Raw genomic sequence first — 15,718 nt, forward strand, 5'->3', positions numbered from 1 at the left:
AGTGTGGAGCCAGGGGTTGTTTACGGGGGACCCAGGCTCCCCTCTTACTACTTTGTACCCGGAGCATGTGGTTTCATCCTCAAAGCCCCCCTGGACTGGAAATGGCTCCTGGAACTCCCACACTGAGGGAAGCAGGGGGGAGGAGGGCGAAGGGCAAAGGGCTTCACCCCCGTAAGGAGATGTCCCTGGACAGCCACATGCCCTGCAGGCGGCTAGGCGCACATGTTGCCTTCCCAGTGACGTTGGGTTTTGTCTCTCCAGAGAGCTGAATATTGGGTAGACAACTGGCAGTGTCCAAGAAACTGGCAAGAGAACACTCCTCAAGTCCTGTTTCTGGATTAAGACAGGTGGCAGGAAAATACAGTTACCAACTGCAGTTACAAGACTAGGATATTTAGCCAATAATTTTGCCCAACTTAATTTGAAAGTGTGCTTTGTCCTGGGATGTCGGGACGTAAAGCAGCTGGGTAGGGGCAGTTAGAACCAGGCCTGGCTGGTACAGGCAGCAGAAAGGCTTGCCCTACAGTGCCCCATGGGCGGTGATATGGGAGACAGCTCTCCTGGGACCAGGGCCTGCAGGTTCCTTCCTGGGCCCCCTCGGATGCTGTGGTCCTCCTTCTCTGGGTTGTGTGGGGCCTGTGTGTCCATGCTTGCTTCCAGCAGGTCTGCTCCCTCTCCGCAGGCCCAGCTCATCGCCCAGTCCATTGGCCAGGCCTTCAGCGTGGCCTACCAGGAGTTCCTGCGGGCCAATGGCATCAACCCCGAAGACCTGAGCCAGAAGGAATACAGCGACATCATCAACACCCAGGAGATGTACAATGACGACCTCATCCACTTCTCAAACTCGGAGAACTGCAAGGAGGTGAGCACGCTCTGCTTGCCCCGCTCTCCCAGCTGGGCCTTCCAGAGTTTCACCAGGTCGCCTCAGGCCACCAGGACGACAGAGAGGAGGCTTGTGGCCTCCCAGGTCACTGCTGTCACAGCCGAGCTCTGGGCGTAATGAGGCGCTGGTGTAACAAAGGAGCTGATGACAACACGTTTAAGGACTTTAGAAAAGGTGCCTTTTAATGTTGCCTTTGTCATCTACTAGCACTCAGACCCAGGAGAGAGCTCTGAAACGGGGGAGACACCTTCAAAACAGGGAATGTGGGTGCTCTGTTTCGAAGCTGCCAGCAGAGGGCGCCTGAGCAGGCTCCAGAGGCTCTGCTCTTGGGTCGTTGGAAAGTTCTGTTTTCCGAAGCTGAAACCCAGGGGGACGACCTATAACCTGACTGCTTGTTGAACGAGTAGATAAATGAATGGCCCAGACTGCTTGTTGAATGAAGAACACATGAGCGAATGATTCTGACTCCCTGTTGAATGAACTAACGAATGAATGATTGTGACTGCTTGTATAATGAATGAATGAATGACCCTGACTGCTTATGAAATGAATGAATGACCTTGACTGCTTGTCAAATGAACAAATGATGCTGACTGCTTATTGAGCAAGCCAGCGAATGAATACCCTGCTTGTGGAATGAATGAATGAATAAAAGAATGAATGAATGGCCCTGGCTGTTGCTGAATGAGTTATAGACAGCCTTCTGAGGGAGTGACCCTTGAGGCAGAGAGAAAACAGAGGGCTTTTCTAGGCAAGTGTAAAAGCCAGGGGCTAGGGTGCTGGTGAGGGATGGAGTGGAGGTGGGCATTGGGGTCGAGAGCCCCCCTCTGGACTCCGTGCTGTGTGGTCAGGGACACAGTAGGGTGGAGGGGTCAAGGCTGGGGAGTCAACACTGGGCAGGCAGCAGAGAGCTTGAGAGCCAGGGCAGGGTGAGGCTGGAGGTGGGCGGGTGGCTCTGAGAGCGCAGGCTTGGGCACGTAGTCCTGGGGGTGCTGGCAGAGGCTCCTGCCCCTCGGGGTGCCCTCACATGTAGACCCCTTTGCAGCTGCAGCTGGAGAAGCACAAAGGAGAGATCCTGGGTGTGGTGGTCGTGGAGTCGGGCTGGGGCTCCATCCTGCCCACGGTGATCCTGGCGAACATGATGAATGGTGGCCCGGCGGCCCGCTCGGGGAAGCTGAGCATTGGGGACCAGATCATGTCCATCAATGGCACCAGCCTGGTGGGGCTGCCTCTTGCCACCTGCCAGGGCATCATCAAGGTGGGTGCTGGGGACCTGCCCTTTCCTCATCACTTCATTGTCATCCCCTTAGAGACCCAGGGGCTTAGCTGGTGGCCGTACACACAGCTACCATGGGAGGGAGCCAGCCGGCTGGGGTTGGGGAGGGGAGGCCTGGTTTCACCCAGCTCAGTGCTGAGCCACGTGACCCAGGGAAGGGCTAGTTCCCATGGGTGTGGGATGACTGGCTGTCCGGTTGGCTGGGATGTTTCCATTTTGGCACTGGAAGTCCCACTCCTATCCCCTACCCCCTGTACCCCCTACCCCGGTGCAGGCCCTCAGTCCTGGGCAAACTGGGTGGGTACGCGTTGCTGCAAGGCAGGCTTCTTCCTAAGTAAGAGAGGCCGCTCTGACTTTCTGACCCATGAGCCTGCAGCCTTGGGAGGAGCTGAGCAGCCTATCCCTGGAGGGTCAGCAGAGGGGACAGAGCAGGCTGGGGTCAGGGTATCCATACTGGCCTCTCCCAATTCTGTGAGAGCCCTGGGCCCAGAGGACAAGCAGGTGGCCTTGGGCTGGCCCAGCTTTGGCCCTGAGAGCAGCACCTTTGCTCTCTTTCAGGGACCTCAGAGAGACAGCGGGCTCTGCCTGTCAGTGGGCCCCTCTGTCTGTAGTCTCACCCCAGCCCTTGAGGGCTCCTTCCTGCCCTCCCCCCGCCCCATGAACTTACTGCTGGAGGAAGCACCTCCCTCCTCCCTGGTCCAGCCTGAGAAATGAAGGCCACGGCTGAGGCTGTCTCTTGGAGCTGGCCTGCAGGGTCCACCTGATGGACACACAGGGAGAGGCTTCCACCCAGCAGGGTCTGCACCTGCGACCCTCCTTCCTGCAGCAATGGGCCACACCCACTCTCCCTGTGCCTGTGTGGTCACCGCCATCTTCAGGCAGCCCCAAGCAGCATCCGGGCACCTGCCTGGCTAGAAGGGTACAGCTGGAACTGCAGATGTGTAAGGCCTGGGCTCCACCACCCGACTCCCCACTCGGCCCCCAGAACTGTAGCCCAGGGTACTCGCTGACAGTCACAGCCTCTCTGCAGCCCTTGGCTCCAGGCTGAATCTGTCTGGGCATGGCCACCAGAGCCCCCACCTCCTGCTCGCGGTTTTCACTGACCACATCTTCCTGTGCCATGACCCTCTCTCCCCCATCAGCACAGCAGCTCTGTCTGCTTTGAGAAAGGCGGCCCGGAGTTCTTCCAAACAGGAAGTTCTCCTACATTTGAGTGTGATGAGGCCCCTCCCATGGACACCTGTGGGTGACCTTGGTGCCTGGGCCTAGTACTGTGAGGCGGCACTCAGCCCAACTCCTGGCAGAGGGCGGCTTGTGTCTGTCCAGGTCAGAGGGCACCAAGTACAGGAAGGAGTCACGTGCCTACTACCTCCTTGATACGTTACAGCCCGGGGTGAGGGGCAGGCTGGCACTTTCGCCCCTGGTGCAGAGGGGATGCTAAACCTCTGAGTGGTGACTGCCTCACCCATCTTCTCACAGCCCAGGGTGGCAGGGCAGGTCCAGGCTAGCCCAGTGGCCCCAGGTCTAGTCTCGGCCTCTGTCCGTCAGAGCTCGTAGGCACGTAAGGCTGCCGTGTGACACTGACCCAAGTTCCCACACTCTGCAGGGCCTGAAGAACCAGACGCAGGTGAAGCTCAATATTGTCAGCTGCCCTCCAGTCACCACAGTCCTCATCAAGCGGCCAGACCTCAAGTACCAGCTGGGCTTCAGTGTGCAGAACGGAATTGTAAGTCTTCCTCTCCTTGGCTGCCTCCGCTGCATGAGGCCTGGGTACACACAGTTGGTGTGGCAGCTTGCTGCTGCCCCTGCCCCAGAGCTGCCGCTGCCTGACAGGCAGGCCTGGTGCCCAGTGCCCTGGCAGTCTCTGGCCAGTGGGCAGCCCTGCCAGCAGCCAGGCCTCACAGGACATGGGTTTCCAGTGGCTCCGGGGCAGGCCTGGCTCTGGCCCAGGCAGGCAGGGAGGACAAGGGTGTGACCTTCATGCCCTGCCCAAGGCACTCTTGCCCCTGTGGTGGCTGATCTTAGCAAGCACCTGCCTTGATGGAGAAGGAATGGCAGGAGGCTCCTCACCATTGTAGCTGGGACACATGCAGCCAGTAGCAGCCCTAGCCTCACTGTGTGCAAGAAGCAAATACCCAGGCATTTGTTCTTTCATTTATTCAGTCATTCACATAAACTCCTCATTCAGTAGACAGCCATGAAGTACCTGCCCTGTGCCAGGCACTGGACCAGGCATTGAGGAAGTGGGAGGGCTTCAAGGAGGTGCCCGTGCTGGGCTTGAGTGAGCCTGGCCAAACTTCTGTGACTGGTCACCTGGCCAGACTTCAGCTCATAGTTCTCACCTTTGCTTTGACTGTGTTTGGCTGGTGTGCGTTCCGTTTCCTTGGCCTCTCCTCCTGCAGAGGCCACAGGAATGGAGGGCAGGACGGGGGAGCCGGGAATTCCCCGATTGACCAAGCCGGCCTGTAATGTTAAAAAGCAGAGGAAGAGAGTGATTTTGGCGGGGTGGGGGGAATATAGGCTCCCAGTGGCTGGGTCAGGGGTGAGTGGCCAGGAGGCTGAGGACAGTGAGGGCCACGGGCTTTCTCAGAAGGTTTGGCGAGTGCTGGGCTCAGGGAAGCAGAAATCAGATTCCATGGGGCCTCAAGTTGGGGAAATAATATACAATTCTGAAGACCAAATTGCCAGGGCCCCTTAGCAGTTTCTCAGTACATCCACCCCTGCTGCAGGCTCTAAATCCTGGGTGATGGGAGGACCCAGCAGGGGGTGTCTGTGAAGTCTGGGGGCCTGGGTCACTACTGTGGACAAGGAGCAGCTCGGCCAGAGAGAGGCCAGAAACTTAGGCCCTGCCTGCCCACAGGCTGTTGTTCATCATGTGACCTCAGCTTCCCCATTTGTGAAATGGGCTCCCACTTGCCTGTGGGTCCAGAGCTCTTGTGCAGGGCTTCGTGGGGGAGGCCAGCAGGTGTGAGGTGGGTGTGTGGTGGCTCCAAGGGGCTTTTTTCGGGGTTCACACAGCTACCTGAGGGTGCCAGGGAGGATTTGCAGGTGAAGTGACTGAGTCTGCAGGGCAAATCCTTGTCATGTTGCCTCCCTGTGACACTGAAAATGGGGTACAGCGGCTGTACACATCAGTCACACATCTCTGCCTGGCCCTGAGGCCGAGGCCTGGGGTGACCAACACAGGCTGCCATTTCTTCCTGTCCCTGTCCCAGGAGTGTACCCTTGCAGTGTCTGGATGTGGAGGACAGTTGTCTGTGGGCAGGGTCTACCTGTCCAGGTCAGGCCTCTGGGCTCTCAGACACAGGCTATCATGCAACTGCTACCCACACCTGGCAGTGCCACCAGCTGCATGCCAGGGTGCCCACCACTCAGCCTGCCCAGCCATCTGCCTCGGCCTCAGAGGCACCTTCGGCTTCACCCCTCAGCGATACCTCAGGGGGGAGTGAGTTTGGAGAACACTCAGGAGGCTGAGGGTGCTGGGTACTCCTGTCCAAGGGTTTGCACTGGGGACAAGAGAGCTGTTCCTTGCTGCCCACGATGTGATCAGGATGCAACCAGTGGCCTCAGCCCCTGCCCACCTGCCTCCCAGAGGGGTGTGGCTTGGTCACCACCTGCAGTTCCTACAAATCTGGCTGGCCAGCAGTGGCGGGCTTTCCTGGGGCTCACTTCCTCCAGGCCTTTGTGTCCCCAGTGCCAGTGAAGCTGTCTTGAGTCCCTTCCCAGCCTCGCCAGGCCCCCGGCCTAAAGTCCTGGCCCCAGCCAGCCAGGGATGGCCACAAGATGACTGTGCCCTTAGAGCTTGTTGGACGGTGGCTCCTGGCTCCAGCCTGGGGTGTACCCCTGCACACAACTGACCATGCCAGGAACATGGGTGGGGTGGGGCAGGATGCTGTCTAGGCGATGGCATTTATGAGCACCCCGCAGACCCACCATGCTTTCTGCTTGATTAATGCATAAATGTTTCATGCAACGGGGGTGGGCTTTAATTTCAGAATGAGCAGTGAGATGAAATATGTTCCAGTACTTGGGTGGTCTAAATAAATCTGGGCACTGTCAGGGGCAAGGTGAGAAGGAGGAGCTCCCTGCACAGCTGTGGGCCTGTGTGTGTGTGTGTGTGTGTGCGTGTACATGAGGGTGTGTGGGGTTTGTGCACATGGGAGCGTGTGTGTGCATGAGGATGTGTGGGGTTTGTTCACATGGGAGCGTGTGTGGGCATGAGGGTGTGGAGTTTGTTCACATGGGAGCGTGTGTGTGTGTGTGCATGAGGGTGTGTGGTTTGTTCACATGGGAGTGTGTGTGCATGAGGGTGTGTGGGGTTTGTGCACATGGGAGCGTGTGTGTGCATGAGGGTGTGTGGTTTGTTCACATGGGAGTGTGTGTGCATGAGGGTGTGTGGGGTTTGTGCACATGGGAGTGTGGGTGTATGAGGGTGTGTGGGGTTTGTACACATAGGAGTGTGTGTGTGTATGTGCACCTGTGTACGGGTGCATGTGTGTGGTATGCATGTGTGTGCGTGCTTGGACATGTGCATGTGAGGATGTGTGTGTGTGGGTGTGCGTGTGTGTTTGGGGCAGGTGTGCCCTGTGCGTCCTTGATCCTACCTGGGAACTAGCCTCGTTGCAGGCCTCCGAACAGCCTATGTTTTCTCCAAAACAAGAAGTTCCAATTTGGCTGTGATGCTGGATCCCATTGTAGAGTCTGTTTTTCCTCACCCCCTTACTGTTTAGCCCAGACCCTCTCCTCGGGTGACTGATTCCGCACTCTGTCCAGTTTTATCTTCCCAAGTGCTCAAGCCCAGGCCCATTGGTCCGTCTGTCTGCAGGTCAGTTTCAGGAACTAGGTAACGAAAGCTGTTCTGTGAACAAACTTCCCATACACCCAGGGCATTCCTGTGGCAGTCCCCCCCCACCTGCCCCCGGCTCCAGGCCAGTGTCACCAGTTTATAGGTGAGGGGCTGAGGAACAGAGAGGTTAAGTGACTTGTCCGAAGTGTCACAGGTGGCGAGAGGCAGAGTTGGGTTTGGTGAGGCACACTAACTCAGAGACCACGTGCACTGCCCACCATCGCAGGCTCTTTTGTAGTGTGAGTGGGAGAGTGAGCGGGTGAACTTGGCAGCACATGACCAATACAGAGGCTGATATATTTGTACCAGGACCCAGGACATCAGTAACCAAGTGACCCTCTCAATCTCCCAGTCTTTAGCCCCCTGGCTGGCCAGCCAGTCTCCTTTGGCTGAGACCGCAGGAGCATTGTGCTGCTGACCACAGGAGCCACGCAGCTATGGTTCCCCAAGGCCCCTGGAGAAGTTGGTCGACATCCACATTAGTTTTGCACAAATGCGTCCCCCCTTCAGCTCCATTATACCCAGAGCACATGCATTAGTTTGCGGAAAGGCCCTGGAGAACCCACTTAAGGCTCTTTGTTAAGCAGATCCTCCCTTCTGTACCCCTGATACCTGCAAGAAGTCATCAGGTCTCCAGCTTGGAGGCCTGAACTTCCTCCTGGGAAACATGCTCTTGAAGTCTGCCCAGGCCACACCCCCGACTCCTGTGGGCAGTGCTTCGTTTTCCTCCTCTCTGCCAGCCTGGCCCAGATTCCAGTCAGGGTCCTGATTCCACTCTCCCAGCAGCACCTCTTACACTGTGAAGCCTTTTCTCCTGCTCCCTCCTTCTCCTCCTTTGTCCTCTCTCCACAAAGACTGTGAAGAAAGCTGCCACCAGGGATTAATCAAGGTGTGTCATAGCTTCCTTTGGGAACAAGCCAGCCTCCTCCTAATGCCTGGCCAGGTAGCGAAGTGAGCCAGGCCACCCCAAAGCACCTTCTTCAGGGTCTTCAAAGAGCCAATTATGTTTGAAACAAAATACCTTTAAATTCTCTGGAGAAGTTAATCCTCAGTGCTTGTGTGATATTTGGGCATCAGGTCACTGGAGTGTTCTTTGACAGACAGGTGTGCCCCCTTTCTGGCTAAAGGTGGCCATAGGGCCTGGCTGTCTCCCTCTGTCTGTCCACCCCAGCTGAGCCTGCACTCCTGGCACAGGCCCCAGAGCCCCTGACAGAGCAGCAAGAGAGGGGCCCTAGGTATGGGGAGGGGTGGCCATGGGCCTCATGCTGCATCCACAAACATACCAGCATTTGGGAAAGGCCTGTGTACCAGTGACAGACAGGACTCAGAGGACAAAGGGCAGGCAGGATCTTGTAATGGGTGCCAGGGCCGGCCTTCAGTCAGTGGCCTGTCAGCCTTGCTCAGGCCCTGAGAAGGAGAACATGGACGGATGGGGAGGAGCGTTCCTGTCTCTCCAGCCAGCTGGCCCCAGGAGGCAGAGTCCTCTGGCTGCATCTGCAGACCAGGCCGTGGCAGGGCACCTGGCTGGGGGAGGCCATTGAGCAGCATGGCTTCTGACGGCGGCCTGCATGGTGACACAGGCAGGCAACCCTTTGAGGCGTCTGGGCTGAGGGTGGGGACATTGTCCCAGAACCTCCAAAAAGAAAGCCTCAGTCTCTAAGGTGCCTTTCTGCCTTGTCTTCTACAGGTGGGTTGACCCTTGACCTCAGGGTGCTGACCGCATCTCCTCTCATTGGCTTGACACCCCCTCCCCACCCTCCAGCTCCCTGACAGACTGGAATTTGCTTGGGTAGCTCTGAGCTGTGAGTCCCATTTGGGGGTAATTAGCTCTAAGCTCTCCCTCTAATAACAGTAGCAAAAACCTGGGGGCGAGTGGATGGAAGCACAGCAGGTGCTACCTGTCCACTTCTGAGTTGCCCCCTTACACACATAGGGGTGCAGGGAGGCCTGAAGTGTGGAGGGTGCTGACTGGCCCTGTTGTAGGGCATTCTAAGTTGGTCAAACTAGCTTGGTCTCTGTCAGCTTTTCCCCTTCTTCCAACCCTCTGGGTGAGTTCAGGTGACTGAGGCCTTGTTGGACAGAGGAGGGAGCAGGTCCCAGAGAGTGGAAGGGTCAGCCTACCCTGAGGGGCAGAGACAGGGCTGGGACCCAGAGGCCTGGTCCCTCCCGTTGGCTGCCTGCGCCCAGCTCCCACATTGCCTCCAGGCCACTGGTCTGCTCTGCCTGGGCACAGATCAGGGGCACGGTGACCCGTAAACACGTCAGGGCCACAGAACCCCTGAAGAATGTAGCCACTTCGCTGCAGGAAGGTGAGCAGGTGGAGACAAGGGACTCTGTCTACTCCTTGTAACAATCGCTGCTGCGACTTACTGCTTATCATGGACCAAGAACTGAGTTAAATTCTTTTTATTGTTATTTTTAACAAAGCAATTCTTATAAATGGTTTTTAAAAGCTCCAGTATTACTTCAGTGCTTACAGTGAAATCCAACAATGCCTGCTCTTGCCCCCTTCTTGTTCCTCCCCCCGGAGGCCACACCTCCAACCCATAACAGAACCTTCTAGTTCTTCCACTTTCTAAATCATCCGTTTTGCTGCCACCTCTTTGTTTTTCAACTGCAGACACCACGCTTTCCTGCTATGGGAGACGCAGGTTAGCTGACACCTCTCATGCACACATATTTCTACTCCCCACCAGTCTCCCCCAGACCATTTTCTTACAAGCCAGCATTGAATCGGTGTTCAGTGTTTGTGTTTTGGTGTCTCCGTAAGGGTCTGTTCATAAGTGGCTCACATCATGTGTTAGTTAGGGTAATGGTAGCCGCTATAATGAGGAGACTCCAACATGGAACAGTTCAAAGGAGATAGACACGTAGTCCTCACTCCTGGAGCAGTCCAAGGGCGGAGGGCTAGACTGTTGGCAGTTCTCTCTACCACGGATGCATCTGGGCCGTCCTCAGCACGTAGCATCCAAGGGATAAAAGCAGGGCCCATGGCCAGAGCTTCCTTCTCAAGCAAGGGAACATGAGGTATCATACGTCAGTTGGGCTCACAGCCCATTGCTGAGACTTGGTCACATGGCCACATGCAGCTACAGGGGGGCTGGGAAAACAAGGCTGAGCTGGCAGCCATATCTCAGATACAACTCTGTTACCAGGAAAGAAAGGGAGACAAACTTGTGGACAACTGTTTTTCCATTTTGTCTCGTTTTTTCATTGCTTAGTTTTCTGTGCTGCTGTTGCTGTTGTTAGGGCTCTCGAGTTAGTTCCGACACATAGCGACCCCATGTACAGCAGAATGAAACACTGCCCAGTCCTGTGCCATCCTCACAATTGTTAACCTTGAGCCCATTTTGCAGCCACTACGTCAGTCCATCTCGTTGAGGGTCTTCTTCTTTTTTGCTGACCCTCTACTTTACTAAGTGTCTTAATTATCTAGTACTGCCATAACAGAAATACCACAAGTCTATGGCTTTAAAAAGAGAAATTTATTTTCTCACAGTCTCGTAGGTTACAAGTCCAAATTCAGGGTGTCAGCTCCAGGGGAAGGCTTTCTCTCTCTGTCTGCTCTGGAGTAAGGTCCTTGTCTCTTCAATCTTCCCCTGGTTGAGGAGCTTCTCAGGTGCAGGGACCCTGTGTCCAAAGGACGCACTCTGCTCCTGGTGCTGCTTTCTTGGTGGTATGAGGTCCCCACCTCTCTGCTTGCTTCCTTTTCCTTTTATCTCTTAAGAGATAAAAGGTGGTACGGGCCACACCCCAGGGAAACCCCATTTACCTTGGATCAGGGAGGTGACCTTAGTAAGGGTGGTATTACAGTCCCACGCTCATCCTCTCAACATAAAGTTACAATCACAAAATGGAGGACAAGCACGCATGGCCTAACCCAGTTGATACTTTTTGGGGGGACATAATTCAATCCATGACACCAAGCATGATGTCCTTCTCCAGGGACTGGTTCCTCCTGATAACATGTCCAAAGTACATGAGATATAGCCTTGCCATTCTTGCTTCTAAGGAGCATTTTGGCTGTACTTCTTTCAATACAGGTTTCTTTGTTTTTCTGGCAGTCCATGGTATATTCAGGATTCTTTGCCAATACCATAATTCAAATGCATCAATTCTTCTGTGTCCCTATCAATAATTTATCTTTAAACTCACTAGTGTAACTTTAAAATCTCTCATTGAATAACTGTTGCTTGTATTTTCTCCCTGGAGATTTACCTACTGAAATCCTCCCATTTTCCTGCTGCATTCTGGACTGGGTCCTCCCTAATAAGGTCTGCCATACAGCTCCTCACTAGATTTCTCTTTAAGGTTGCTTGGAAATTCCCTTCACCAATTTTCTGTATCAGATGCCCTGTGTCTGGGATCCCCAAATCTTCTTTCAGGATTTACACCTTCATTTTGGTGGAGCAGTTCCTTCAGTACTTCCTGAGACGGCATATAAAGGAAGTATATTTTTTGAGCCTTTGCATGTTTGAAAATGTCTTTAATTTACCCTCACAGAATTAATTGATAGTTTGGCTGGGGATAGAATTCTAGGATGGAAATGTTATGGGTTGAATTGTGTCCCCCCAAAATACGTGTTGTAAATCCTGACCTCTATGCCTGTGGCTATAATCCTACTTGTTAAGTTAATAAGACAGGATTAGTATAGGGTGTGTCTTGAGTCAGTCTCTTTTAAAGAGATTAAACAAGCAAGCTAGGAAGCAGAGATGGATGAAGACAGATACAAAGCCAAATGAAGAGCTCCAAGGAACCAGGAAGCAGAAGCTCAAAAAATGCAAGGATCTTCCTCCAGAGCCGACAGTCAGCATCCTGAATTCGAACTTGTAGCCTACTAGACTGTGGGAGAATAAATTTGTCTTTGTTGAAGTTGTCCATTTGTGGTATTTCTGTTACATCAGTACTAGATCACTAAGACAACCCTCTTAACAGTAGAACTAGAAATCAGAAGACAATGCATACAACCTTAAAAGTCCTAATTGAAAGTTACTTCCTGTCATAGTTATCTAGCGCTGCTATAAAAGAAATACCACAAGGGAATGGCTTTAACAAAGAGAAATTTATTCTCTCACAATCTGGGAGGCTACAAGTCCAAATTCAGGGTGTCAGCTCCAGGAGGAGGCTTTCTCTCTCTGTCAGCTTTGGAGGAAGGTCTGTGTCCTCAGTCTTCCCCTGGCCTAGGAGTTTCTCAGTGCAGGGGCCCTGGGCCCAAAGGACAAGCTCTGCTCCTGATGTTGCTTTCTTGGTGGTATGAGGTCCCCTTGTCTCTCTGCTTGCTTCACTCTTCTGTATCTCAGAAGAGATTGGCTTAAGATACAATCTGATCTTGTAGATTGAGCCCTGCCTCATTAGTATAACTGCCACTAGTCTTATCTCATTAACATCATAGAGATAGAATTTACAATACACAGGAAAATCACCTCAGATGACAAAATGGTGGACAATCACACAATACTGGGAGTCATAAAAATAGCCTAGCCAAATTCATACATATATTTTTGGGGGATAAAATTCAATCCATGGCAAGGGTGATGCCCTTTGGTTCTCCCTCAATTGTATGCAGTTCATTTGTGCTCACTGGATGCTTTTAGGATCTTCCCTCTGTCCCCAGAGCCCTGGAATTTCATGGAGATGGGTCTCAATGTAAGTTTTTAGTCATTCATTGAATTGGGTCCTTTCAATCTGGAAATTTATGACCTTTAAACCAGAGTGGTTTTCTTTTATTCTTTCTTTGAGAATTTCCTATCCTCTGTTGAATTTTTAACTGCTGTCATATTTGAATGCCCAGAAACTTTCTTATTCTTGGAAAATTATGTTCTGGTTTTACAAATACATTACCTTTGCTTTTCTTTCTTAGGCTGTTGATTGTAGTATCTGAGGGTTGCTTCTGCTGCCCATTTCTGTTTCTTCTGTGATCTTGTTTCTGTCTGCTCTGTCATTTGTTTTGGTCTCTATCTTTTTTGCTAGACATTTTGCTCAGAATGGTTAGTGATCCTTGATTGTTCTTTTTTTTGTTGTTGTTGTGTTGAAAATACACACTACAAAAAATAAGCCCATTCAACAATTTCTACATATATACTTCAGTGACACTGATTACATTTTTCGTGTTGTACAACCACTCTTGCTATCCTTTTCTGAATTATTCTGCCACGGTTAACGTATACCCAATGCCACCTAAGCAAAAAAAAATTCCCGTTTTCCCCTCTATTCCTCCCCTGGTAACCACTAATAATCTCTGATTTCTGTGTATTTGCTTATTTCATATAAGTGAGAGCATATATAGTATTTGTCCTTTTGCAACAGACTTACTCAACTCAGCGTGATGTTTCCAAGGGTCATCCATGTTGTGGCATGCCTCAGGACTTCGTTTCTCTTTATGGCTGAGTAGTATTCCATTGTATGCATTTACCACATTTCATTTATCTGTTCATCTGTTGATTGACATTTCAGATGTTTCCACCTTTTGACTATTGTTAAAAATGCTGCAGTGACTGCAAATTCTTGTAAAAAAGACCAGACTTAATGGTCTGACTGAGACTGGAAGGACCCCAGAGGTTATGGTCCCCAGACTGTCTGTTAGCCCAAGACAGGAACCATTCCCAAAGCCAACTCTTCAGATAGGGATTGGACTGGACTGTAAGATAGAAAATGATACTAGTGAAGAGTGAGCTTCCTGGATGAAGTAAACATATGAGACTCTGTGGGCAACTCCTGTCTGGAGGGGAGATGAGAGGGCGGAGGGGGTCAGAAGCTGGCTGAATGGACATGAAAATAGAGAGTGGAGGGAAGGAGTGTGCTGTCTCATTAGGGGGAGAGCAACTAGGAGTATATAGCAAGGTGTATATAAGTTTTTGTATGGGAGACTGACTTGGTTTGTAAACTTTTACTTAAAGCACAATAAAAATTAAAAAAAAAAAAAAAAGAATAAGATAGAAATTTTTCTCCCCTGAGGGAAAGCGATTGAAGAAAATCTTGGCATTCACAGATGAACAGTGTTTCCTCTCCGACGTTTCTCACGTAGAGGCTTGTCCTGTGCTTGTAGTTTAAATGGTCCATGCCCTGGGTTTGTGAAATTCCACCTATTAAAATCTTCATGACATTAAAAACTCTGAAAATGAAAACAACAAAAAAGAAGTGCTGCAGTGAACATTGGCAGGCAGGTTTCTGTTTGCATTTCTGCTTTTATTTCTTCTGGGAGTATACCTAGGATTGGGATTGCAGGGTCATATGGTATGATTATCCCAAACTGAACCAAACCTATTGCCATCAAGTCAATTCCAACTCATAGTGACCTCATAGGACAGAGTAGAACTGCCCCATAGGGTTTCCAAGGAGTGGCTGGTGGATTAGAACTGTCAACCTTTTGGTTAGCAGCCTGAGGTCTTAACTACTGCGTCATCAGGGCTCCATTCTTTTAAAAAGGGCAGCACTGATTGGAAGCCTTGTGTGGATAGGAGAAGCTTGTCGACTATTTGGTTTTGCTGTAGCTGATCAGAGAGAAACCCAGCCATTTCTTATCTCGGGCAAGTCAGCTTCTCCAGAGAGTCTTCTCCATACCTGCCTGGGGGCATAGGCGTAGTAACAGCCTGACTGCCACTACTGGAGTTGCTGGCTTAGAGAAAGGTCCCTGGGGTCTCACAGTTCAGAATGTGAACTTTCACTTCATCACCGCTCTGTTTTCATTCAGCATCCCGTGCCTTCCTTTCTATAGTGCTGAAGAGTCCTCAGCCCAGAGCCTCTCCCCCCATTTCTCTAGAGACTGAACTTTCTGTCTCCTGCCAGGAAGAGAGGAGAGAGGTCACCTGGCTCTGAGGAGGGGAAGGGTACTTGGAGGCCTAAGTCCTTCTTATGTGTTCGGGATCGTCCACCATTTTGTCATCTGATGTGATTTTCCTACGTGTTGTAAATCCTACCTCTATGATGTTAATGAGGTGGGATTAGCAGCAGTTATGTTAAGAGGAAGGACTCAATCTGTAAGATTAGATTGTGTCTCAAGTCCATCTCTTTTGAGATACAAAAGAGAGAAGCAGCAGAGAGATACAGGGATCTCCTCATACCACCAAGAAACAAGAGCCAGGAAAAGACCACATCCTTCGGACCCAGGGTCCCTGTGCTGAGAAGCTCCTTGACCAGGGGGAATATAGATGGCAATGACCTTCCTCCAGAGCCGACAGAGAGAGAAAGCCTTCCCCTGGAGCTGACGCCCTGAATTTGGACTTGTAGCCTCCTAGACTGTGAGAGAATAAATTTCTCTTTGTTAAAGCCATCCACTTGTGGTATTTCTGTTGGAGCAGCACTAGATAAGACAGTGTTCTTTCCGTGAGCTCTCCTGGGTTAAGCCCTGCTGTAGTGCTTTCCTTCCCACTCCTTTAGGAGGTTCTGCAAGCCCAGTGCTGCTTCCGGTGAGCCCTACAGGAGGCCTTCGGTGTGTGGTGCCCCCTCCCAAGCCGTGCCCCACCTGTTCTCCATAAGCTGTTGGCTCTTGCCCCCTGAGGTCTACCCCTTTCTTGTACAGTGCTTACTTTGACTAATACCTTGGTATTTTGTGAATCTCACTATCAAGTAGAATCAAGCATCGATGCTTAACCATCATTTTCTCAAACTCTTTCCATTTGTTAGCTCATTGAATCATCACCTTATCCCTCATTCCTTGTGAAGTGGAATGGTCATTGTCTTTGCTTTAAAAAGGAGCAGAGTGCAGCACCCAGAA

General features: G+C 51.8%; 1 protein-coding gene across 4 annotated transcripts in view; it reads left to right on the forward strand.

The window, feature by feature from the left end:
• Positions 1–15,718, forward strand: part of APBA2 (amyloid beta precursor protein binding family A member 2) — a 287,682-nt gene that overhangs the window by 267,167 nt on the left and 4,797 nt on the right. For all 4 annotated transcript variants that reach the window (XM_023539642.2, XM_023539641.2, XM_064296229.1 and 1 more), the window contains 3 exons: positions 683–862; positions 1,929–2,141; positions 3,766–3,885. In XM_023539642.2, coding sequence (XP_023395410.2) covers positions 683–862; positions 1,929–2,141; positions 3,766–3,885 — 513 coding nt within the window. The remainder of the gene's footprint in view (positions 1–682; positions 863–1,928; positions 2,142–3,765; positions 3,886–15,718) is intronic.

The sequence above is a fragment of the Loxodonta africana genome, chromosome 13 (genome assembly GCF_030014295.1).
Source record: "Loxodonta africana isolate mLoxAfr1 chromosome 13, mLoxAfr1.hap2, whole genome shotgun sequence".
Taxonomy (NCBI): domain Eukaryota; kingdom Metazoa; phylum Chordata; class Mammalia; order Proboscidea; family Elephantidae; genus Loxodonta; species Loxodonta africana.